General features: G+C 47.2%; 2 protein-coding genes across 5 annotated transcripts in view; one reads left to right on the forward strand and one right to left on the reverse strand.

Annotated features, from left to right (window-relative positions):
* Positions 1-1,570, reverse strand: part of IQCE (IQ motif containing E) — a 43,884-nt gene extending 42,314 nt beyond the window's left edge. For all 4 annotated transcript variants that reach the window (XM_054993583.1, XM_054993582.1, XM_054993581.1 and 1 more), the window contains exon 1: positions 1,389-1,570. In XM_054993583.1, coding sequence (XP_054849558.1) covers positions 1,389-1,487 — 99 coding nt within the window. In that variant the 5' untranslated portion in view covers positions 1,488-1,570. The remainder of the gene's footprint in view (positions 1-1,388) is intronic.
* A 2,864-nt stretch (positions 1,571-4,434) lies between these two features.
* BRAT1 (BRCA1 associated ATM activator 1) lies at positions 4,435-25,988 on the forward strand. Its single transcript, XM_054993651.1, has 14 exons — positions 4,435-4,543; positions 5,276-5,432; positions 6,508-6,662; positions 8,056-8,203; positions 10,601-10,973; positions 13,433-13,552; positions 14,188-14,279; positions 14,520-14,638; positions 16,453-16,639; positions 17,806-17,879; positions 19,469-19,571; positions 21,851-21,949; positions 22,403-22,584; positions 24,540-25,988. The coding sequence occupies exons 2-14, from the start codon at positions 5,306-5,308 to the stop codon at positions 25,263-25,265; spliced, it is 2,505 nt and encodes an 834-aa protein (XP_054849626.1). The 5' UTR covers positions 4,435-4,543; positions 5,276-5,305; the 3' UTR covers positions 25,266-25,988.
* Positions 25,989-26,440: the final 452 nt, after the last annotated feature.

Genomic DNA, 26,440 nt, shown 5'->3' on the forward strand with positions numbered 1-26,440 from the left:
CAGGAGTCTTGGTCACACTGTAAGCCCACAAAGGCAAGCGAATTACAACATTTTTGAAAAGCACTAGAGAACTGGGAAGCTGGCTTGAAACTGTAATATCTAAATGAAATATTTCCCTACAATTGTGTTGGTTTTCCACCCACTCACCTCTGGTAAAGGAACAAAAAACAGACAGAAAAGCGACTCTCTCGCTTGTATCCCACCCTCCTCCAGGGAGCTGTGGGGCAGATGTAGTTCAACACTCCATTTTATCCTCCCAATAGCCCTGCAAAGCAGGTTAGGCTGAAAGATAACGGTCTACTCAAGGGAGACCCAGAGAGCTTTGTGGATTTGATAACAGCAAAAGCCAGGTAATGTGCACAGTTGTTAATGGAGGTTCAGAAGACAAGTGCTTGCTGTGAGGAACGTGCATCCCTAAATGGGGCACATATGTGGAGAAAACATACAACAGGAAAGGAGAAGAGGGGCTGATAGCCACTGGTTCTAGCTGCGTATCTAGGGCAACAGGCAGGCAAAGGGGTGATGCCAAAGGCTTTAAAGAGAAAAAATGAGTGAAATGGCATCACAGAAGTGTTTTGGGAGGCAGTGCCAGGCATAAGGAGCACCAACAGAGGAGGAGATAATTAGACAGTGTACTAAGTCAGGCAAGGATCTGGGAGACTCAAGTTCAAATCCCGGCTCTGCCATGGATGTTTTGTTAGGTGACCTTGGGCCAGTCACCCTCTCAACCTCAACTACCTCACAGGAGAGGCAAAGAGGGCTGTGCGCCTTACTGGGCGATTTTGGATCAGCGGCTCTCTTGCAGCCAGGTCTCCCTATCTCACAGAATCATTGTGGGGATCAAAAGGAGGGGGGTGGACCACAGATGCCACCCCAAGCTCCCTGTGGGATAGGACAGATGCCACAGATGAGACAGACGAGGCAGTTTGGCTGCCCTCTCCTGCCTTTGGGTTGCCAACCTTGAGACGGGGCCTACAGATCTCCCGCGATTACACTTGATCTCCAGACAACAGAGATCAATTCCCCTGGAGAAAATGGCTGCTTTGGGGGTGGACTCTACAGCATTGTTCCCCGCGGCAGTATCTCCCCACTACAAATAGGGCTGCCAACTTCCAGGTGGGGCCTGGAGATCTCCAGGAATAACATCTCCGGACTACAGAGAACAGTTCCCTTGAAGAAAATGGCTGCCTTGGGGGTGCACTGTATGGCGTTATACCCTTTTGATGTACCTCTCCTCCTCAATCCATGCCCTCCTCAGCAGCCACCCCAAAATCTCCAGGAATTTCCCCACCCAGAGACGGCAACCCTAACCCCAAACACTGCCCTCCACCCTCAAATCTCCAGGAATTTCTCGCCCCGGAGTTGGCAACCTTTCCCCTCGCCCTCACCGACTCCAGGTCTCGCTCCTCACAGGGCCCCTGAGACATGGTCGGAAGGTGCTCGGAGGCCACACGCTCCACGTCGCCGGCCAGGCGTCGCTCGACCATGTCAACCCCGTCGCCCGAGCGAGGTTGGCCGCGGCCGCCTTTCTTCGCCGCGCTTCCGCGTTCAGGAGTCCATGGCAACCGCCCCCACGGCAACAAGGCGCCGAGGACCCGGATGGACTCGTCGGGAGAGAGGAGCCACATCCGGGCCGAGCGGCTTCGTTCCCGGAGTTTCCAAGAGGGCGGGAAGGGCGCTGAGGGGCGAACGAGGCTGCGCCCAGAGGTCTCTGCCAGGAGGCGTCCGCGCATGCTCAGAAGCTAACACCGTTTGAGAGCTACATTCGAGTGTTTTTGTTTGTATGTTTCAGTTTATGTTAATGTGTGTGAATAATTGAGTTACCGTGATAGCCAAAATAACTATAAATTAATTAATTAATTGTGTTATATATTAATAATAATTGCTATTATTAAATATTATCATTAAATATAAATATATTAAATAATTATTTGTATACAGGTACATAATTATAATTTTTGTTGTGATTGTGTTTTTACAGTCTAAACAGCAGGACTTTATTGTCCTGCTATCATTTATTGTTGCAAAAATAGCAAGGTTCGTGACCTGTGTGTTTTGCACAATGATTACACCAAGACTGGAGAAGTTTGAGCAGGAAAAGATTTTATTCCTGGAAGTTTTATTCCAGGAATTTCAAGCCAGTAAAAACAGTCTGAGCCCACCGTAAAATGGCAGGAAGCGTCTTTTTATACCCCTTGCTCCGTTTTGAGACAGTATAAATGCAATTTTCCTATTTAATTCAGTACATTTGTTTTTTATAAAACGCATGTAATAATTTGTATGCATATGGATTTCATGTCATGTGAATCCTATTAAAGTACAATTATGTTAGGGAAGTCTGAATAAAAACCTCTGCCATTTTAGGTTTGTGAACAAGAAACTTCTCCTGGCATGTGAAAGTTATGGGAAACACCTCAACATCACATTCCACGTCTCTTGTCATTGTTGCTATGCTGCCGGATGGTATGACATTACGCAACTTTGTAAATACATAACTATAAGCAGGGCTTTTTTTCAGGGGGAAGGCGGGGGGACGGAGTTCCGGAACCTCTTGAAAATGGTCACATGGCTGGTGGCCCCGCCCTCTGATCTCCAGACAGAGGGGAGTTGAGATTGTCGGCCACCGAGGGCAATCTCAACTCCCCTCTGTCTGGAGATCAGGGGGAGGGGCCACCAGCCATGCGACCATTTTCTCCGAGGGCAACCCACTGAGTTCCACCACCTCTTTTCCCAGAAAAAAAGCCCTGACTATAAGCAATTTTTATCTAGAAGAAGGGTTCCACATTCAGCCTTGGACACTTCATGTTGCTGGTTGTTTATGTTCCGGCCTACTGCAAGGAGCCAGAAAGGATTCTTATTTGTGTTATTTGTATTGGTAAGTCCCCAGGAACCTCATGTGTCAGGTTTTGTGTACGAATAAATCTCGTATTTCTCTGTATCACTGTGGTTGGTATCTTGGGATTACATTGGGTTAGTGGTAGAAGGGAAATTTATAATTGGCAGTAGAGTAATATTGATGAAATTTCCCTATCAAATTACAATGACTATGTTCATACTGAGTTATTTCATATAATATGTTTAATATTAATATATATGAGATATAGTGCATTGAGAGTTGCCAGGTCCCTCTATCCTCTCAGCGGGAGGATAGGGGCTTGGAACTTACCCTCGTGCACGCACTCCAGTGGCGGCATGATGTTACTTCCAAAAGTGATGTCACCACACCAAGTGCATGGCACATCACTTCAGCTGCGGGAGCGCTGCGGCGCTCTGATTTGGGGCCAAATCAGAGCGCAGGGATGCTCCTGCGGCCAGCGCAAGGAGTGGGAGCACATGCACGGCGCATGCTCCTGAGGTGCGTGCCAGTGGCGGGCACGCTCCGGGAGTTTGCCCTCTCCCGCGATGGGCAGCGATCAGCGATGGGCAGATAAGGGGGCAAATCCCCAGGCGGGCACCTGGTAACCCTATGCATTTCAAACAGTAGGTGAAATGAGACTGGGAGAACCACTGCCCATTGGAGGAGGTAGGACAGGCATGCACAGACCAAAGAACGATCTAGTTCCGGGTAAAGAAGATTCATCAGCATGTCCTTGCCATTATCATTTATCCCTGGACCAGGCCGGTGGGTATTGCTATGTGCAAACAAACCAGACTGCACGTTTGACAGTACAACCATCGCTCCATGCTGTCTAACGTTAGTCCTAGAATTATGTTTTGCTTCAGTATCTCTATTCTCTACTATGTCTTGGATCCTTGCTAATGCTATGTCTTTAAACTTGTATGTGTTTACCTTATGGTATTGTATTGAAATGTACTTACTTGATACTGATTGTATTAACCTCATACTGTGTAATCCGCCTTGAGCCTCAGTGAGAAAGGCAGACTATAAATGACGTAAATAAATAAATCCTTTGGGTACAGATAGAGAAGAACTGATGTGGATACTTCTAGATCTTCTGCAAAAGAAATACTAACACACGCACACCCCACGGTGCCAGCTCCATGTTGGGAAATTCCTGGAGATTTGGGGGTGTAGTCTGAAGAGGGTGGGGTTTGGGGAAGGGAGGGGCCTCAGTAGGGTCTAATTCCATAGTGTCCACCCTCCAAGGGAACTGATCTCTGTTGCCTAGAGATCACCTATAATTTCGGGAGATCGCCAGCCACCACCTGGAGGTTGGCAACTATACTGGCAGGCGAATGTCCACCACAGACTCGCTCTGCACAATCCACCCCGCCTTTCCCTAAAGCAAACTAATGATTCCCGATCGGATTCATAAAGGGGACCTCCTGGCAAGTGAGGGGAAAGAAAGGTCGGAAGGCTTCAGGGGCAGCTGCTGAGCATGCTCACGGCTCAAAGCCGCACTGAGCATGCCCGGCAACCCCTTCGGAACGGAGCCCTGCAGGTTCAAGCAATGTTGTGACTCGGACGAGAGAAGGGCTGCGCCTGGATCCGAAAGCGCGTTTACGTGGGATGTAACAAAGCAATCCCAAGCAGGTCTACTTATAAGTAAAACTCATCGGGTTCAAAAGAATTTACTTCTAGGTAAGTGTGCACAGGATTGGAGCCTGGCGATGCACTCCTAAACGGAGTTACACCCTTCTAAGCCCATTGACTTCAATGGGTTTCCAAGGGTGTATGTTCTGCGTAGGAGGGTGTGCTCAGAGTCTCGCTTCGATCAAGGGGACTCCCTTACGAGTTGAACACCGGCAGGACTGCAGCCTTAGGATTTTGATTTAGAACGCAGCCCCATTGAGATGAATGGGGCCTTTCCAAAAGATGCAACGAGTGGCCACGTGCAGGATGCTACTGCACTTTCAGTGCAATCCTCAGCAGGTCTACTTGATCTAGAGGGGTTAGCTGTGTTAGCCTGTAGTAGCAAAATCGAAAAGAGTCCAGTAGCATCTTTAAGACTAACCAACTTTATTGTAGTATAAGCTTTCGAGAGCCACAGCTCTCTTTGTCAGATGCAACTTTATTGTAGCATAAGCTTTTGAGAACCACAGCTCTCTTTGTCAGAAGTAGATTCAGATCTACTTGGAAGCAAGTCACATTTTGTCCATTGGGCTCACTCCCAGGAAAGTGTTCTTGGGATTACAGCTTTTGTACATCATCTTCTACCAGTGTTAGAACTTGGAAGAAAACCCCAGTGAACTCAATGGTGCGTGCTCCTGAGCAATTACGTATGGGAACCGGGCTGTTAAGACTTAAATGCAATCTTTAGGGGTCCACTTTCATTATCTTTTGCTAAGGAAATTCGTTTCCCCTTCCTTGCAGATTCTTTGTGGTGAGAAAGGCAAACACACCATGGACTTAAAGTGTGCTGAGCTTTTGCCTTCCGTCTGTACTGTTCTAGCAGACCCACGGCACCTGGTTTCCGATGATACCTGTCTAGAAAAGTTGCTCGACTGGTTTAAAGCTTTGACCAACACTGGTAAGTTCTCTCTCTCTCTCTCTCTCTCTCACGCACACCCCCCCCCTTTATTCCTCACTGTAAAACTACACTCTACCTAGTGGTTACATTTTAAAGACAAAGCCACATAATACTTTTTAATTCAGACTAACAAAAGTGCAGAATACAATGTGCAAGTTCTGGCATTCTGGAGAACTCTTCAGCAGGCTGGATATTTTTTAAGGGGTGCAAGGAATAGCTCAGGCCATAATCTGAAGGCCTTATCTTGTAAACATTTCTGTGTGAATTGCCAATCAAGTATGCAGACTTGAAATGGTGCTAATCCCACATTCCACCTTTTGTCTTTCTGGGAGGAAGTAGCCAAATAGGGAAGCATCCTGTTGAAAATATAAACACGAGCAGCGGATCAGATACCTAGACATTAAAGTTTGTACACTGTCTTGGATAATTTGGTTTGGTCCTGAGTAAAGATGTTTAGGTAGCTTTTGTTTTCACATTTTGCTTTGGACCAACACAGCTACCTGTGTTTACAGTTTAAATTTCTGTAGATCCAGAGGAGTTAGTTGAGTTAGTCTGTAGTCACAAAATAGTAAAAAGTCCAGTAGCACCTTTAAGACTAACCAACTTTATTGTAGCATAAGCTTTCGAGAACCACAGCTCTCTTTGTCAGATGACGAAGAGAGCTGTGGTTCTCGAAAGCTGACAATGCATCTGACGAAGACAGTTTTGGTTCTCGAAAGCTGACAATGCATCTGACAAAGAGAGCTGTGGTTTTTGAAAGCTTATGCTACAATAAAGTTGGTTAGTCTTAAAGGTGCTACTAGACTCTTTATTAAATTTCTGTATTAACCGAGGCTCGGTTAATTCAAAGTTTTAAGCAGTGAGGGGGGCAAGGCAATGGCTCCAGAGTGGGAGACAGTCTGGCATGGTGAAAGTGGTGAAGGGCTGTGAGAGAATCCATCCTCTCCAGAGCGATCTCCGCCGACTCTGTCATTTAAAACTACACTTCCTGGCAACTCCTGACACATGAAGAACACATGTCAGAAGTCTTGTGCAGAGAGAGACAGACATGTTCTGGTTCTTTTGCTCCCTCCAGGCTCTAGCTTGCTGCTCTTAGAGGAACATCCGTGCTTGGTGGAGCTGATCTTGACTGTGCTGAGACAGGAGGAGCCAAATCCCATAATCCTTTCCTTTGTCCTAAGACTTACGGGGTTATTCGCTGCCTCAGAAAGCTGTTACCAACACTTACAGGTGAACCAGGTTTTCTGGGTGGTAGAAACTCATATTACTGTCCTGGGGGGGTTCTGTCAAAGTGACCCCACTGTCTGTGTGAGTACAGTTACATGTTTGCACAATACTGGAGAAAACTGTAGACGGTAAAGTTCATGTTTCTTGTTAGATGCTTGAGTATGACCGCATGCCAAGACTGTGTTGGGTTGAATGTTGCTTCAATTCTTCCCCCGCACAATTGGTACCACATACAGATTCAGTAGGTTGACAAGCTCAAAGCCCAAGTGTCAAGACCTTAAGAATCACAAGATAAGCAAGAGAATCTGTGATACTGCAGCTGTGGACTGAGCAAAATCTCCAGTGGTCCTGGAGTGGGTGGTCTTTACTTTGCCGGATCTTAGACAGTTCCAGTTATGCCATACCAAAAATGCACATTATCTTAATGTGTATATTTTGTAAGGAGGCAGAATGCAACTTCTCTTGGCCCAAAATTTGCATTATGTTGGCCCAAGGATTTTTTAATTTAAAAAATCACAGGAACATGTGTAGTTCTGGAGACAGTCTAGGATGGGCTGAGAAGGAATTCTTCACCCCCAAAGTTTGTTCATTTTAATTATCCTGGTATTAGGATGGGCAGACTTAGACCCTGACTTTTAGCAGTGGTGGGGCCTTGGAATTTACCAGAAATGCAAATTATGAATGGAAAGCTAGGAAATAATGATAAAAGTGCGAAATGTTTTATCAGACACCTCAAAGTTAATTTTGTAAAGGTAGCACAAGATATTTTGGCATCCAGGCCAGAGAATCAAGTGGCAGTCCTCTGTCCCAGAAGTGAAAATATAAAAATAAATTAAATAATTTTCTGCCCTTTGATGATACCCCAAAATCTACCCCTTAAATCCTATAACTACGGCAGCTTAAATGTCCGTTTTTCTGAGCGATTGGGTAAAACCTGCCTGCCTGTTTATCTCTATAAACCCAAAGCTAAAAAATTCAAGGAAGAGACCTGGCCAACACTATGGGAGGCTAAGTTCCTACACGAGCCCCTTCTCCACCCGCAAAGCATTGGTTCATTATTTAATACGGTTAACGTCTTCATCCCTTTTGTAGCCCGATGGCTTCTGGGGCAGCCCTGGCTAGACAGGTTTATGCAATGGAGAAAGACTCTCGCACTGTAATCCTGCACAGAGTTACACAGGTCTAAGCCCATTGAAATCAACAGACTTGGACTGGAGTGACTCTGTCCAGGATTTCACTGTTTGCAAAGAAAGAACAGATGCCTGCCCCAAAAGGCTGCTGTCAAAAACAAAGTTGTGAGCTCCTTTTCAGAGGAGCAGAGAGTCTTAGTGAAGGAGAGGCAGACAAAGCGACTCTCAACAAGCAATGCGGATGTCTTTTCTGTCCTCGAGGGCAGCAGGGGGATGTGGTGCACAGTGCCTTTGGAGAAGCTGGACCTCTCAGCAGCGCACTGTGGGAAGACACATCTGTGCGCAGCGGCTGGGTTCAGGGCGCTTACAGCATGCTGCAACACCCCAGCGCCTTCCAGTTCTTATGCAGCTCTGGTGAGTATGGTTGAGTGGTGCCTTTCTTTTGCTGAAACACTGCTGTGGCTGCCACCTGTTAAATGAGAGTGCCAGAGGCACAAATGTTTGCCAAGGAGGGGGGGGGGAGTGCCCCAGAGCTGAGGACTGGACCGTGGCAGCAACCGAAGGAGATGGTTGGCTGGGTGATACTTGGAGGGGGGGGAGGGTATGACAGCATTTCCCTGATGCGTGTTGGATCGCTTGTTTTCAGAACACTTGTTTAAAATAATTTCATCCCTTTTCCCCCTGGGGAGTGAAAAGAAGTTTGAATAATCGCCCACTGAAATAGGCACGTTCCCCAAACCTCTAACAGGAAACTTGGTAGTGAAGTTTCAAACAATCAACAGTTTAACCAAAAACCAAAACCTACCACTTGATGATAGAAGACAATCTTTAGCCTTGTTTCTTGCCCTCTGCTGTAGCACCTTGCCAGCATCCATGTGTTTTTTTTTTAAAAAAAACTTCACAAATTGTCATCGTTTGAAGAATATTCTGTCTATGATTTATTTGGGAAAAAATTCTGTGTGACCTGAACAAGGAACCTGACCAAGGCGGCTTACAATGTGAAACATAATAAAACATCACAAAATGTATTAAAACCGAATATTCGAAAAGATGGCCAGAGCATAAAATGCAGAGCAGCTTTAAAGGGGCTTGAAAACATTTCTCAGGCTAAAAACAGACTATAAAATGAAATGCCTGCACAGCATGATGATGAAGAGGCCTTCGGATCGTGGCTTGGAATGTGCCTTTTTTCATTCCCTCACATTTTGTTTTTTGAACATTCACTTTAAGTGTTCTGGAGAAGCCAAAGCCTTGTCTCCTGGGATGGGTTATTTTGGTCGGTCTTAAAAAAAAATTCCATTTTGCAATGGATCAATGTGGATGCAGACTTAAATTTTTTTTCAAAGGGATTTCCCCCATCACCTCCTTAAGATAGGCCCAGTCATATATCCCCATATTGTGTGGAAAGGGGGAGCGCAATGCTGAGAGGGAGGGGCTCGCTTAGAAGCCCAGACAGTGAGTTTAGAAATTATATGTTACGGAGGCGTGGGAGAGCGCGTATTGTGCTTGATGAAATTCCCAGGTATCTCCAGTTAAAGACCCTCCTCTGCCCAAGACCCCAGCCCGTTTGCTGTTGATCTGAGCAGACAATATACAGTTATATGGAGCAGTGATCTAATTCTGAAGGCTGCTCCCTATGAATGTATGGAGATGTGTGTATCCACAAAAACTCTGATTCGCATGAATGAATAAACACATGGAGTCTCTCTACATGAGATCTCTTACACGAGGACACTCAAGCGTAGGGAGACTCTGGGTTAGCCAGGAAGCGTAGTTTGAAAAGACAGAGCTGCCAGAGATTGGTCCTCAGAGGGTTTGTTAATTTCATCTTTGCCTCCAGGAAGGCTCTGTCAATTTTATCTTCCCTTTGTGGAGGCGAAGATGACTAACAAACCCTCTGAGGAGCAATCTGTGCCAGCTGTGTTTTTAAACTACTCTCCTATAGAGAGGTGAAATTCTGTCTTTTTAAACTACGCTTCCCGGCTAACATTGTGTCTTCCTACGCTTGAACTTCCTCGTGTAAGAGGTCTCATGTAGAGAGACTCAGTGGTTTGACTGCCTGGCTAGGATCTGGGAGACCCAGGCTGAAACCCCCACTCTGCAGTGGGAGCTTGTTGGGTGACCTTGGGCCTGTCACACACTGTCTGCCTAACCTCCCTCGTAGGGTTGTTCTGAGGATAAAATGGAGGAGAGCAGAATGATGTAAACCGCTTTTGTTCCCCATTGGGGAGAAACACAGAATATAAATGAAGTAGATCATTCATTCATTCACTCATTCATATGAACCTGTGTCCTCCTGGATTACAGTTCAGTCTCTTACCCAGGGCTCATTTTGAGGGAGAACGCGCAGGAACGCAGTTCTGGCAGTTCCTCAAAGAGGTCACATGTCAGGTGGCCCTGCCCACCTGACTTGGCCATTTGGGGCCCGTTTCAGCCTGGATTGGGGCTGAAACGGCCTGGATCGGGCCTCTGACGGGTGGTGGATTACTCTCCCACTCAGTAGCGGCCCAATCCTGACCATTTTGGGCCCCTTTTCGGCCACTTTCAGCCCCTTTTTGTCATTTTGTGCCCAATTTCGGCCCTGAATGGCCAGGATTGGGTCCAAAACAGCCAGGATAGGGGATGTCAGGGGGTGTGGCACATGCAAATCAGTTATGCTGATGACACACTTCCGGCAGTGGCAAGGGGCGTGGCATATGCTAATGAGCTATGCTAATGAGTTAAGCTGGTTAGTTCCTCCAGCTCTTCTACGCAATGACCCCTGCTCTTACCCCACAATTGCCTGCATGCTTGTCATTTCCCCCCATCCAGGTGCCATAGATACGATCTTCACCCTGCAGGAAGACCGCAGCTTATTCGTGGCCTCAGTGGCCAATCGTCTTCTTGCGCGCGTACTTGTCTTCTCCATTCCGTCGGCACGTTCTCGTCCTCTCGGCACAGAGGACTGCGAGTGGCCGGTGTGTGCGCGAAGGATTGTGTTTCACCTTGAGGAGTCTCTTCGCTCGCACTCCACCTCCCGTACTAACCAGTCCGTGAAGTTGCTGACAACGCTCTTTGAGCAGACCCAGGAGGCGTGGACTGAAGTCCTCTGGTCACGGATTGCGGAAACGATTGAGTCCCTTCTGAAAGAGGAGTCGGCCCACGTGGGACACTCGCTGGTGGACCTGCTTCTTAGTATGGCGAGGTGTGTGGTGGGTCAGTCTCCGACGATTTCGTCAGCCAGCGTTAGTTCCTTTGGGGGTGAAGATAGTGGGACAGCATCCAGACCGGGTGGGGAGTGGCCTTTTGCAAGATTCATTGGGTTGCAAGCTTCAGAGTACATGTCAGTGAAGCAAGCTTAGGCTACCTGCAGGAAATGCCTGCCGAAAACTTCCAAACCAAACAGATGTTGATCCAGTACAATCTAGGCCTCTGCTGAACTGTGATGCCCCTAATAGACCCCCACAAAGTTTCAGAGCATTTCATGGGCCTAGCCCTTGCTTGATGCAGTATTGTACAGCAACATGACCATAGAGACGTGTGTGCACAGAAATATGTGCACTTTTTAAAAATGGCCGATTCAACACAGGGTCCTGTATGATCCTCAGAACAGTTCACAACATATAATGCAATAAAAGCTTAATAAAATACTTGCCCAAGCAAGGTGGTTCCAGTCCAAACCTTAAGGCCGAAGTCAAAAGGGAGTTCCAAGAGCGAAAGCCAAGTCAAACCGGTGGTCAGAGCACAAGATAATGCCAGGAGTGAGTCCAGAGTCCAAGAGCGAGGTCAGGCACAGTCCGAGGTCAGTCACCGGTGGGGTCAGGTCCTAAAGCAGGCACAGGCAAGGTTCACAGAACACGGAGCAGTTACAGGCAGTAGACACAATGCTTCCATGCCTGGCAGTCGCTCCTGACTGGCTTTTATAGCCAGGTGTGGTTTTCAGCCAGCTGCTGGGGCTCCATCCTGATGCTACTCATTGTCGCTCTCCAGCAGCTGGTGTTGGCTCAGGAGACGAGCACTGCGCTGTCTCTCCTGCAGTTCCAGTCTCTGGCGCTGTCTGCGGCGCTCTCTAGGCGTAGGTGAACCTGGCGGGGTGGAAGCCCCTGGCTGGGCTTCCCCTGTGGTGCTGGCAGTCCCTGACTGAGCCTCCTCTGTGGAAGTCCCTGGCTGAGCTTCCCCTGTGGTATTGGGGCTAGAGGGTGCTGGTGTCTCAGCTGCTGGCTGTAGGCTTTGATCAGCCAGCAGCTGCTGCTCCTGATTGCTGGCTTCTGCTGAGTCAGGGCTAGGGCTGGCTACACAGGGCTCCTCTTCTCCTGAGGAATCCTGGCTGGCTACACAAGGCTCCTCTCCTCCAGAGGAGACCTCACTCTCAGACTGGGCCATAACAATACTGATGTCAAACAACAATCTAAAAACATCAACGCAGCAGCTCATATCCCCAAAAAACCTCCCCAAACCCTCCAGAACAAATACAACTGAACTTTCATCTGTGCTACACACACAGTTCAGATTAGGAAGAGTGTATGCAGGGCAGGAACCACTCTATTGAAGCACAGAGCAACAGGCATTGAAAATGACAACAGCTTCTCTGTGCTAACTACAACTAAGTGACTAGACCTTAAAATGCTTGCTAACTCGCCTCTGTGAAGTGGCTTCCAGGAGTTGCTCCTGCTCTCAAACAGAAAGGAAAGTGCAAACCATGCCAGGCTACTCTGCTCATCACGGTATCTGGCATGGAGCAAAGAGCCTCTCTCGCATGCTGGTCGAATGGCTCTCAGTAGAGAGTGGGGATCCACAGTGCGGTGAGGAGCCACCTTTTCAAGAGCTGTCAGCCAATCAGGGCACACTTAGGTAACAGCGTTGCTAGCATGAGAAACCGGGGAAGGTGGCTGGAGCTGATACTCGCTGCTGCCCAAGGACATCTTCCCTTGAGAACAACAGGCGGCAGGTGCAGCTAATTAAGAGGCCTGTTCATGCTTTTCTCAGGGACCAGGCCTAGACCGGGAACGCACACGCACACGTACAACGTTTTCTAGAGAAAGCGTTCCATAATGAGGGTGCCAACACCCAAAAGGCCTTGTTCCTCAAACAGGAGGATTTAGAGCAAGGTGCTGCTGGGGGGTGGGGCGATTTAGGAAAGCTAAACAAGGGAGGTGGTGGTTCTTTCGGTAATCTAGACCACAGTCAGAATGCAGCACTATGACTTGGAACTATTGGGGAGCCCATCTTAGAACTGACGGTGGGGGAGGTTGTGTTGTCTTCTGGAAAGCCGGCTGCTGGGTTTTGAGACAACTAATATTGCTGAGCCGTCTTCAGAAAGATTATATATAAGCAGCAGCAATGGGGGAATAATAATGACTGCGCTTATATACCGCTCTTCTAGACAGATTAGTGCCTCGCCTGGAGCAGTGAACAAGTGAGTGCTGTTATTATCCCCACAATACAGCCGGGGAGCTGGGCTGAGAGGAGTGGCTTCCCCAAGGCCACCTGCTGAGCTCATGGCAGTGGTGGGATTCGAACCAGTAGAGTGCTGATTTGCAGCAGAACCACTTAACCACTATGCATGAAGGAGCCTTGCTGAACAGACTCCATAGCTGTGCTTTTTTCTGCAAGCATGCACATGCACTTGACCTATTCTTTTTCTTCTCCTCCCCTTTCCCATAGGTCTCCTGTGTTTAGCTGTGGTGCATGCAGCCTCTGGAAGTCGGTCACACTTGCTCTGAAATGCTTCAACCCGACTCACGCTGGTCTCCTGGCACGGGGGCTTCTGAAGCTCGAGGAATGGTAGGAACAAACTTCATTGGTTTTCAGACCGGTCCGTTATTATCCCCATATTTCTGGGTGCGGTGGTGGGTGAGACTGAACAAGAGAGGGTGCCACGTCAAATGCCACGTTGTGCAGGACGGAGAAGTGGATTGGAACAATTTGAACTTCTTAGTCCATAGCTCGATTTGTGCTGTCCACACAAAGGTGCCTCGTACTGATTTGTCAAGGCCAGAATGGTCTGCTCTGAGTGGCAGCACCTCGCAAGTGTCTCAGCTAGAGGTCCTTCACACGTCCTGCTACCTGATCCTTTTACCTGGAAATCCCAGGGACCAAACTTGAGGCCATCTGCATGCACTTTGCCACTGAGCCCCTGCCCTTCCCCATGCCAGTTCTGGGCATGCGATGTACCGACCTTGCCGAAGCTGAGCAGGACGGGGCGTGGTCAGGGCCTGGTCATGGTGTGGCCAGGCTGCTTGGAAAACGGATGCATGCTGCCTTTCATTCTGTGGCAGCTGATAGATAAAAGTAACTGGGCGTAAAAGTAACTGTGCAGTCTGGACGAGTCAGCCCAAGAAAACACACCGCTTGTTGGGGAGATTTTCTGTTCTTGGAAACGTGCAAGAGATTTATCATGCTTCCTTTCTCCTCTTCAGCCCCCAGGAAATTAAGACTCGAGGTCTGCATATTCTGCTCCAGCCATTGGCCTGCGTCATGAGAGCCGTCTCTCATTCCTTGGAGCTCTCAGGTATGATGCAGACTTGGGGTGTGGCCTCACAGCTCATTGTCTGTTCCAAACAAGCCTTCCCTGGGGATTTCTCTCCTTGACCTCCGGACACCTGGCACCGGATTTAGTCTGGGTCCAAATCTAAACACCAGGAATGTCTCCAATTTGGGAGCAGCTCCTCCCCCTCCCAGAAGAAGCAAATTCTACATTTAAATCACTTAAATTTTACACTGGCAACGTCCTTTTTCTCCCCCTCTCTAGGTTTCCTGGGTGGGCCTCTTGATGGAGTCGCCTCTGTGGAATCCGTTCTCTCCTCTAGGTCTTCATGTGTCAGTCTCCTGTGCCAGACACTGGTTCATCTCGAGGAGATCCAGCACCTGGTAAGGTATAGAGGAAGACGATAGCTGTGCTGGGAAAGTTTTCTGTTGCCTCGTGTAGCATGTAGAAGCTCATTTATTGCATATATCTGTTTCTATGTTTTTTAAAAAAATCCAAGCTAAGGTAGGCTGAATTTTGAGCATGATGCACAGTGCATAATTCAGCCTAAAGTGGCTCAGAATGCACAATTTGCACATTGTATGCTGATAAGCAGATACTCTCGATCCATACACGACTTTACATTTATGCAAACATTGATTCCCCAAAGGCTCAGATCCGTCTGTTGCACATAACTTGTTTTGCTGCTTCAGTTTATTTGGGAGAACAATACGTTCTGAAGGCAACGAGGACATAATTTGTTCTCGCCAGGCTGTACGCCTGCTGGATGCCAAGGGAGATTGCCTGGGTACTCGACTGACCTGCTGCTGGAATTACTCAGAGCTAAGCTACAAGTGACGCCTGACACAGGTTGGACACTTGTCAGCTTCCCTCAAGTTTTGATGGGAAATGTAGGCATTCTGGTCTTGCAGCTTGGCTCTCCGACTGCTGTCCAATGGACTTTTCAACTGTCACTTGTCCAACATTCCGCCAAGCTGCCTACATTTCCCATCAAAACTTGAGGGAAGCAGACAAGTGTCCAACCTGTGTCAGGCGTCACTTGTAGTTTGGCTCTAAGTAGCAGGTTCTGGAGCTGCTTCAGTACCAGGGAGAGCTCCCAGGGAAGGCAGAGACCAGTCCAACAGAGGTCAGGGTTTATATTGCCAAGGAGGTGTAAAAGGTGAGCTCCTCATTCCTAGAGAGCCACCCATCAAGTGTCATTCCAGAGAATCTAAAGGAGCGGGGCTCTTCGGGAAGGCTCACACTGGGGCACCGTTGAAGGGATTTGTGTAAAGCATCGTTCTGGATAAATCAGGACCGCCAGAATGGTGTGGTGCTTAGAATGTCAGTCTAAGATCCGGGAGACCCAAGTTCGAATCCCTGCTCTGCCTTGGACACTGACTACCTTACAGTGTTGCTGTGATGGAGGAGAGAACAATGTCAGCCGCTTTGGATCCCCATGGGGGAGAAAGGTGGCGTATAAATGAGCTAAAATAAATGAAGAGCGGCTTGGCCTTCTCTGCTAGGGACCTCAGAGAATGAACTGCCTTGGGTGGCACGGCTCAGACCCTGAGATGCTTAATCTGCACCTCTTATGGCTTCAGAGACCATCAACTCATTTTCCACTGCAGAGACAGCTTGGTGGAAATCCACCTCAGCTTCCTGGCCCAGAGAATTTGAGGGGTTGTGACCCCAGATGACCCTGGGTCAGAGCCTGATGCTATCAGAGAGTTCTGGTCCCAAACAATCCGCATTTATACAGCACTTTCAAAGTGCTTCGTATACATGAACTTGTTTTAATTGTTCAAACAGCCCTGCAAGGTATGCCAACTATCCACATATTGCCAATTTATTTATTTGTATTCTTTCTATACTGTCTTTCTGGCAAAGTTTACCCAGGGAAGCTAATTACTAAGTGAGGGGCCAAGGCTAAGAGAGCAGCTCGCCTGAGGCCACTAAGGGCAGAGGTTCAATTAGAACTCAGGACCTATGGGTTCATTTGCTTAGTTAATGCTAACAAAACTCCGTTCCCTTGACAACTGAGATGATGGCAGAACATTAAAAAAAATAACAAAATCCGCAAAGAAACTGTAGTTGCGGAATGCAGCATTCCAAATACTTGGTCCGAAATTCTTCTCATGGAACGCACACAATCCCATTCCAAAATACACACTTAACAACTTTTCTGGGAGTGATACAAATTTGCTTTCCCCACCAGGCCTGCCTGCCCATGGATTTCCCCCACAATCCTTTGCTGCACTCTGTCGTGGCTGTGCTACAGCTCTGTGCAGGCCTCACTGTGCCAGTCTCCTCCCTGGGAGCGACCATCAGCAGGCTCCTCATTGGCTGCTTCCGAGTTCAGCGGGCAGCGCTTCATCTCCTTGGAGCCCTCTCTCGATGGGCAAGTGAGTAGTTTTTCCTTCCTCCCCAGTTTTCATATTCTGTTGCCATTTTAGAATTCTTTCAATGGTACATGGAGCTCTGCTGATTGAAGAAACAAATGTTTGTTGCATACAGCTGAGACCTTAGGTTACAAGAGGTGCACTGGTGTGCGTTGGGTCCTGCAAAGATCCCTGGGAAATGTAGTCTTGGGGGGGGGAACCTGCCACTTGATGTGATTCTCAGCCAGGGAGAATCACAACTGGAGGGACTTTCTCTCTCTCTCTCTCTCTCTCTCTCTCTCTCACACACACACACACACACACACACACACACACACACACTCTGTCTCTCTCTCTCTCTCTCTCTCTCTCTTTCTCTCTTTCAAAAATCCTCTGGGAGCTTGGGACGGGGGAACAACATAACAAGCCAAGGTGGTTTGCAAGTGAGAGAGAAACCCAGTCCCTCCTATTCTTCTCCCGGCAGGGAATCACAGCATGGATTTTCTCTTTCTCTCTTTTGGCTTTTTTCCTGCTTCCTGTTACATCCCCCCACCCTGTCTCTGAGCTCCTGAAGGAAAACCAAGCCGAGTGGATTTTTGAAAGGGAGAATCCCTCCAGTTGAGCGGCTGTTTTTGTAAGAAAATCCACTTGGCTTGGTTTTCCTCCAGGAGCTTGGAGGGGGAGGTAGGACTACCCCTCCCAGGAAGCTTATGGGACCCAACACGTGCTCTTCACATGTCATTTGTCTCGTGTGGTTCAGCGTAGTCCCTCAAGCCAATGCTTTACTTTAGAGAAGATCGCATTTTCTGAGAAGTCAAATGCCTTGTTCCAGATGGCTGAAATCCTGTATTGATCCCATTGAGTTACACTACATTATCTGCCTTTAGACTCAGTGAGAAAGGGGGACTTTATTCTATAGTCAGTAAATAAATAAAGAACATTGTTCTTGCAAAAATGCAGTCTCCCCCCTGAGATCTCCCATTGCAGAATCTGCATTTCCTGGCTGCAAAATTAAGTTGTGGTTGGACAGCTAGAATTTTAGACGGCTGTCCTTCATACCCATCCCCTCTTTGCTATCAAAAGGCATCTCTTGTAGCATCTGCGACGGAACAGTTGGTCTGGGGGTTCTGTTTGTTCATGATACAATCCATTCTGAAGCGTGTCTCCCGGGTGTGCTTCCCCCTCTGCAGATTGCAATGTAGCCGTGGAAGAGATATTTGACATCCTTCTTGTCTACCTGCAAAGTCCAGACACCAGCCCTACCGTAAGCAGGGAGTACCAACTAAACAGTTCTTAACATGAATCCTAAGGGAACACATGACAGTTTCCTTCATGTAGCTGGCTGTTGTCAGCAAGCCCCGTTTTCTCCTAGGGCTGCCTGCGTTCCAGCAACAGGCAGAGGGATTCTTGGGAATATCCCTAACAGCTAGTGAAGAGCAGGATGAGCTTCTATCTTCAACAGCAGCCCACACACAGGCTTTCTCTGTGATGGCCCCTACCCTGTGGAACGGCCTGCCTGAGGAGGTCAGGAGATCCCCCACTCTCCTAGCTTTCCACAAACGATGCAAAACTGAATTATTCAAAAAGGTATTTGTATTGTAGGGAGGGAGTCTCAGGTGCTCCACTAATGAGTTAGGGACCATTGACTTCACCTATAGACTTTACCACTATGTTGCCTTATATACTATCTGTTGCTTTAAATATGTGCTCCTATGTCAGCCCTAGAATTGCTTATGTTCTGCTTCAGCATTTCTTCAACTCTGTATTGGATTCTTGCTAATGTTATGTCTTAGTAAATTTGCATTTATTTACCTTACGGCATTGTTTGTGAAATTGTCCTTGATACTGACTGTACTACTCTCACAATGTGTAATCTGCCTTGAGTCTCAGTGAGAAAGAAATAAAATAAGAAGAAGTGCAAGCCTTTTAGCTCAGCTCAAAGCACCAAAGGGCTCTTGGTTAATGGCTCATAACCTGTGGCCTTGACTAAGCTGGACCTGTGGAAGCAGGAAGCAATCTATTATGGTTTTTATCATCTTCATTGATCCAGAGGAGTTAGCCGTATTAGTCTGTAGTAACAAAATAGTAAAGAGTCCAGTAGCACCTTAAAGACTAACCAAACTTACTGTAGCATAAGCCTTTGTAACACAGCTCTCTTCATCAGATACATCATCAGCTTTTGAGAACCACAGCTCTCTTCATCAGATGCATTGTCAGCTTTCTAGAATCACAGTTCTCTTCATCAGATGCATTGTTAGCTTTCTAGAACCACAGCTCTCTTTGTCAGATGCATCTGACAATGCATCTGACAAAGAGAGCTGTAGTTCTCGAAAGCTGATGATGCATCTGACAAGGAGAGCTGAGATTCTCGAAAGCTAAAGCTGCTACTGGACTCTTTACTATCATCTCCATTGTATGTTTTGAACTTCAGCTTCATTGGTGCTTTTTGCTCTGTTTATTTAAATTGTGTTCCCCCCCCCCTGTAGTCACATGAACACACATGAAGCTGCCTTATGCTGAACCAGACTCTTGGTCATCAAAGTCAATGTTGTCTGCTCAGACTGGCAGCAGCTCTCCAGGGTCTCAGGCAAAGATCTTTCACATCAGCTAATGCCAGGTCCTTTAACTGGAGATGCTGGGGATTGAACCTGCGGCCTTCGGCATGCCAAGCAGACGCTCTACCATTGAACCACAGGCTGCTCCCTAATGTGGAGAAAAACAGCATAAGACATGCCTAAATATGGAATGAATAAATCAATCAATGGATTTCTCCAGGCACCGTTCTCCCTGTTAACGGACTTAAGAGTTGCTTTCTTCACAAACTTCTAAAATTCTGTTTTGTGCCTTTTTCAGGTTCTGAAGAAAGCATTTCAAGCAACCTTGAAATGGTGTCTGAGCTTCTCTGGAACATCCGGCTCCACCAGTGGCTTCCTACGATACAAACAATTTCTCCAAGGTAAAGAAAAAATCAGGCAAGCAGTGATGCAACATTTCTGGTGTGGACCAAAGCTTCGCCACTAGTAATGGTTGGATTTGCTCATCATTCGGTTCAGTTGAGTCCGTGTCCTTTTCAGCATGCTTTTCATGGTCACAGATTCACAGGTCAATGAAAGGCTTTGTGTTTTAAGGCAGTGAGTCTGGAGGCCGTCCGTCATTGCACCAGGACATGGAGCATCTTTTATGTGCTCTCGTTTGTTGGTGGAGAGCAGATGAAAGAATTGAGTAAGAGGTGCTCTCTCTGCCTCAGAAATTTTTCCAGGCCAAAAAGATAACAACACTTGGAAAATAGTAAAGAGTCCAGTAGCACCTTTAAGACTAACCAACTTATTTGTAGCATAAGCTTTCGAGAACCACAGCATCTGATGAAGAGAGCTGTGGTTCTCAAAAGCTTATGCTACCATAAAGTTGCATCTGATGAAGAGAGCTGTGGTTCTCAAAAGCTTATGCTACCATAAAGTTGCATCTGACGAAGAGAGCTGTGGTTCTCGAAAGCTTATGCTACCATAAAGTTGCATCTGACGAAGAGAGCTGTGGTTCTCAAAAGCTTATGCTACCATAAAGTTGCATCTGACGAAGAGAGCTGTGGTTCTCAAAAGCTTATACTACAATAAAGTTGCATCTGACAAAGAGAGCTGTGGTTCTCGAAAGCTTATGCTACAATAAAGTTGGTTATTCTTAAAGGTGCTACTGGGCTCTTTACTATTTTGCAACTACAGGCTAATGCGGCTAACTCCTCTGGATCTATAACACTTGTAAAGTACCTTCCCCAGTGCTAAAAAAAACTTCAAAGAGTTCCATTATTATCAGAGCAACTGATATTAGTACTGTCTACTGCTTTGTGAGCCATTATCGTTGAAAGGTGTTATATGTATATTGTATATTGTAAATAGTCAAGTCAAGTTTATCATTACAGTCTGTGACCAGTACATATAAAACCATTTGCAAATCAGTTTAAAAACAGTTGAGACTGGATACAGGGGAAGAACAATGAATAAATATAAGAGTAAAAAAATAAGATCATCTTTCATTTTTAAAAAAGGAATATAAATCACTGGTTGCCCGCTGTAAGAAAGAACATACCAGTAAACTGTGGGCCAATATAACTGAAGCAGCTAAGAGCAAAAACTCAGTGGTGTTCTGGAAACTAGTGTCAAACCATGCCTCCATAGCTGCCTCCCCCTTGGCTTCCTGTATCCCCCCAGATAAATGGACTCCTTTTTTCCAAAAAATGTATGATGATCCTATTCAACCCCCGCCCTAACATTAGAAAATCTGGCCAAATGGCCCCCAGTTCATGCTGAAGAGGTAAAAGCTTTTATTAGCCAGTTAAAGAATGCAAAAGCCCCTGGGCTTGATGGAATATCTCCAGAATTACTAAAAGCAAATAAGGACTGGTGGGCAACTTTCCTAGCCTCCCTATTTACTTATATTGATGAAACCAGCCACCTCCCCAAAGATTGGGGAATGGCTATAGCAGTCCCCTTCCATAAGAAGGGAAAGAAGGAGGATCCGTCCAATTATAGACCAATCAGCTTACTAAGCATTGTAAGCAAGTTGTATACAAAACATCTGCTGGAGAAATTTTTAGACTGGCTAGAACAGGAGGACATAATTGCTGATGAGCCAGCTGGGTTTAGAGCCGGCAGGTCAACAACAGATCACTGCCTAGTAATGCAACACCTTGTAGAGAAATACGCTACAGGAGGCCAAGCATCGCTTTACGCGGCATTGGTTGATTTAAAAGCAGCTTTTGACACAGTCTCTAGAAATAGACTTTGGGAAAAACTGCAGGCCTCCTCTATTGATAGGCGACTGCTGTTCCTTATTCGGGCCATACACAAGCAAACTGCCCTCCATTCAAACTCACAAGGGAGTCAGGCAGGGGTGCCTTCTAGCCCCCTTTCTGTTTATCTTCTACATCAACAATTTGGTAAACCTTTTGAATGACCCTGGACTGCACCCTCCCAAATTAGCAAATAGGCACATTCATGTACTGCTCTATGCAGATGATGCTGTATTACTTTCTAGGGCCCCCATAGGGCTGAAACGAGCCCTAAAAAAATTCTCCCAATTCTGTGATATTGTAAATAAAATATCTTGTTCTTCCTTTAGAATATTTCAAGCAACTTAGATGGGGGAGGGGGTTCCCTGTGGCTTCCCTTCTGAGCACTAATTGGGACCACATTTGTGTGACCCTTCCACGGCTAATCCAGCTTTCTCCCGCATCTTATGCAGATGCCATGCCCATGTTGCAGAAACGCATGTGCAGCCCGAGCTGGGAAGTCCGGGACTCTGCCTTGGAATTTTTCACTCTGGCGACGAAACACTTGAAAGGTAAGTGTAGCCTCAGTCGCTGATTTAGGCACGGAGTACAAATGTATCACGGAGGGGGAAGCTCTAAGCCACAGCTGTCGGCTGTAATTAATTAAATGGAACATAAATGTTTAGAGGCCATCTGTCTTTACATATCAAGGTCAGAGAGGTAATCTTCTCCCGTCATGCCTTGTATGTAAAGTTCTAGAGGCATCTTGCTGACCGCTGCATAGTAAACGTTAGTATTCCCACAAGGATGGTTGCTTGAGCATGTACACAGAATTTGGGGGTTAGAAGGCCGGGGGTTTGTCCATAAAGCATGCTCAGTAGAAGCTGTCCACAGCTGATACTTGACTTGCAGGAATCCTTCCTGAACAGGCGCCTTTAACAGTAAAGAGAGGCTGCCTGCCTCCAAAGGATTCAAGTGGACGGCTCTCCGCTGTGATTTTTGGCATGGCCTTGTTATCTCCACAGAGCAAGAGTGGTTCTGGCAAGCGCTGTCCTCCTCGGAAGTGCTGGTGCTCGCTAAAGGCCTTCTGGATGACCCCGAGAGCTACGTGCGAGCCAGTGCCGTGAAAGCCCTGGGGCAGTTTTCCTTGGTTGCCAACACTGCCTCGAAGATGTCTGGCCTTGATATTAAGGGGAATTATAATGAGGTATGGTATTTTTGCATACGAGAGAACTTTACCTCCTGCCTGCTCCACCGTACAGGAAGCAGAAAAGAAAGGGCTACCCTCGCCAAAAGCCAATACAATAAAGGGGGGGTCTGGAGATCAGACCCCCCCCCACCGTACAGGAAAGCAGAGCCTCCCAAGGGATAAAGGAATTGTGCTTTATCCCAAGGTGCTTTTGTAGTTTTGCCACCCCAAACCCTCTGGCCAAATAAGGCATTCCAGAAAATGTGCAGCTGCCACAGCAAGTTTTTTGCTCACTCCATTCTCATGCTTACCCAGTACTAGAATTATTTTGGCATAACGGATTAGGAGGAGATGGAGGACAAAGGAAATGCTTCTTCACATATGTGCATCGGTAAGATGAGAAGTCATCATTACTGCAAAGCGAAGAGGTGGCCAGCTTGGATGTTTCCTTATCGTTTAGTATTTAAGGATGAGACAAATTCGCAGAGACCAGGCCTACCGATTTATTTGATAAGCCCAGATATTTGATAAGTCATCCTTCTTACTTAGAGGTAACATACCGCCGAATATTGGATGCTGGAGACAGTAATCACGAGAGGGCGGTGGTCTTCACACTGTGCCTGTGAGCATCCCGAGGTCAGCAATGGGTATGGAATGCCAGACCTTTGGAGTTTGACCCGGCACAGTGCCGCTTTTCGTTCTGAGCCAGATCCTTTAAGGAACCTTCTCTGTTGTGTTCTTGTTTGGGACTTACAGAATGCGCAAGTATTTAGGGATTTGACACTGCAGTCCTGTCATGTTCAGAGAAATACAGTTACTCCAGTCTAAGTCCATTGGAATAATAGAATCATAGAGTTGGAAGGGGTCATACAGACCATCTAGTCCAGCCCCCTGCCCAATGCAGGATGAGCCTAAAGTATCTCTGACAAATATTCATCCAGCCTCTTCTTGAAAACTGCCAGTGAAGGGGAGCTCACCACCTCCCTAGGCAGCTGATTCCACTTTTGAACTACTCTGACAGTGAAAAAGTTTTTCCTAATATCCAGTCGGTACCTTTGTGCATGTAGTTTTAGCCCATTGCTTCGCGTCCTACCCTCTGCTGCCAACTGGAACAGCTCCCTGCCCTCCTCCAAATGACAGCCTTTCAAATATTTAAAGAGAGCAATCATGTCCCCCCTCCACCTCCTCTTCTCCAAACTAAACATTCCCAAGGCCCTCAGCCTTTCCTCATAGGGCTCAGTCTCCAGACCCCTGATCATCCTCGTCGCTCTCCTCTGCACCCTCTCGATTTTGTCCACATCCTTTTTGAAGTGAGGCCTCCAGAACTGCACACAATACTCCAGGTAATACTCCTGACCAAGGCAGTATAGAGAGGGGCTATGAGTGACCTCCTGCGTTTTCGATGCTATGGCCCCTTTGATACAACCCAGGATTGAATTGGCCTTTTTTGCCACCGCATCACACTGACTGCTCATATTCAGTTTACAGTCCACTCTTACCCCAAGATCCCTTTCACATATACTACTGCCCAGAAGTGTATCCCCCATCCAGTATTTGTGCTTCCCATTTTTGTGGCCCAGATGTAATACTGTGCACTTGTCTCTGTTGAATTGCATCCTCTTCACAGCTGCCCACTTCTCCACAGTACTCGGGTCTTGTTGAATTTTAATTCTATCTTCTTGGGTGTTTGCTACCCCTCCCAATTTGGAATCAAACCTATGCAGAGACATCAGTCCTATACGGAGTTACTCTAGTCTAAGCCATCGGGCTTAGACTGAAATAGCTCTGCATTGGATTGCATTATAAATATCAGCTGGGTTGAGTGGAGATTTAAAAAAAAATATATAGATTCAATTGATGCTGATGTTTTGGTATGGAGAGAGACAGAAAGGGTAGTTGTGGATTAGGTATCAATAAGTAAAGACATTGAACAGTCTGGCCATCCTGTACTCTTCTTTTTCATGGTTCTGAAGGACAGCATTGCTGCTCACTTGCTGGAAATCTTGTCATCGGACTCCGAAGGCTTCCCCCGCAGAGCTGTGGTTGGCATCTTCATAGACTGGCTCCGAGAAGGCCGCCCGGCTGTCCGGACTGACACTGAACTGTTGGTTTCCAAAGTGATCCAAGCTGTGATGGGAGACTTGGACTGGGAAGTCAAGATCAGCGGCTTGGACCTGGCAGGGGCTTTTGCTGCCCAGTCCTTCGATTGCTTTGGCCTGGCCGAGTGCCCGTATGCTGCCAACGTCTCCTCCGTCAGCCAGCTTGCTGGTCTCCCTGAAGTGCTGCAGGCGTTCTGCCGAGTGAACTTGTTCGGCTTCCTTTTTGGAGCTCTGGGGGACTGTGACAGGCCAGTGGCGCTGAAAGCCTGCGAGATCCTTACCGAAGTAAAGTTGAAGATCTGCGCAGGCTGTGGCCTGAAAAAAGGACAGAGGCTAGAACCGCAAGATAATGAGTGGCTGGAGGAGACCTTGAGGGCGGTAGCACCTTCTGCTTCGAGACTTCCCGTGGGAGATTTCTCCCAAATGATTTCCCAAGATCCAAAGCATGTTCTCCTGATTTTAGAGGCAGTAGACCTGGAGGGGTTGCAAAAAGCTCTGGGCAGAAGCAGTGATCACCTTGAGAAAAGCCCCCAATCCCTTCTGCAGGACATCCTCTCTGCAGGGGGAACTCTGGAAGAGAACGAAGCAGACTGCTACTGAAGAGGGGGCTTGGGGGCTGCCGTCTTGGAGACCGGCTTAGAAAGGTGTCAGCATTGCACTGAAGGTCAACTGGATGCAAAATGCTGTTCAGTTATAGGTAAACGGGCAGATGTTTCTCAAAATAGTCAAGAAAGTGTTGCTCTTGAAAATCACTGCGCACTTAATTCTGGAAACCCTTGGAAGAACCAGTCCCCAAGGCCTTTCAAGGGGTTATTCACATTTATGACATGGAGTTTTTACAGCCACGTGATCTGCTTGTGCACATCTAAGATTTTGTAACTGCGCAGGAGCCAGGGGTGGTATTTTTTTGCTGGGTGTAGCCCGCATCTACACATGTGGGGAAGCGGTCTGTAATTTCCACTTTTTAGAGAACAACCATTCCATTGCGCGACAATCAGCACACCGGCTGTCCCTTATGGAAGGGCTTTCCAGGCTCAAGCTTTGCAACCTACCGACCAGCCTCTTGGTCTTGGAATAATTGCAGATGCATTGCAGTTTAATCAGTTGGCATTTAGGCCTGTCGACCATGATCCTTGGACCAGAAGTTGATTTACTGACAGAGCGACTAAGAGGTGTTTGCCATACCGGGAGTTTCTTTTGTTACTAATAAAACATTATTTCAATCAGGGCTTTTTTTCTGGGAAAAGAGGTGGTGGAACTCAGGACTGCAAAATGATGTCACTTTGGGTCAGCTGGAACAAGGGGGGAGTTTTTTAAAGCTTAAATCGCCCTTGGCGAAAATGGTCACATGGCCGGTGGCCCCGCCCCCTGATCTCCAGACAGAGGGGAGTTCAGATTGCCCTCCGGGCTGTGGCGCGGAGGGCAATCTCAACTCCCCTCTGTCTGGAGATCAGGGGGCGGGGCCACCGGCCATGTGACCATTTTCAAGAGGTGCCAGAACTCCGTTCCACCGCGTTCCTGCTGAAAAAAAGCCCTGATTTCAATGCAGTTTGATTTCAGTGGCTCAGGTAGGATGGTTCGATCTTCACATGGGCAAAAACTCATCTTCTTGGGCCAGCATTGGAGATCTTTCAAGAAAAATTGCCTCCTTTTTCAACTGGGTGAATATTTGAAAGAATTATTAACAAAGGAAAGAGAGCCAGAATGGCACAGAGATTAGAATGCCAGGCTAGGATCTGGGAAATTCCAAGTTTGATCCCCCAGTCTGCAGTGGA

Source organism: Eublepharis macularius, chromosome 12 (genome assembly GCF_028583425.1).
Source record: "Eublepharis macularius isolate TG4126 chromosome 12, MPM_Emac_v1.0, whole genome shotgun sequence".
Classification (NCBI taxonomy): Eukaryota; Metazoa; Chordata; class Lepidosauria; order Squamata; family Eublepharidae; genus Eublepharis; species Eublepharis macularius.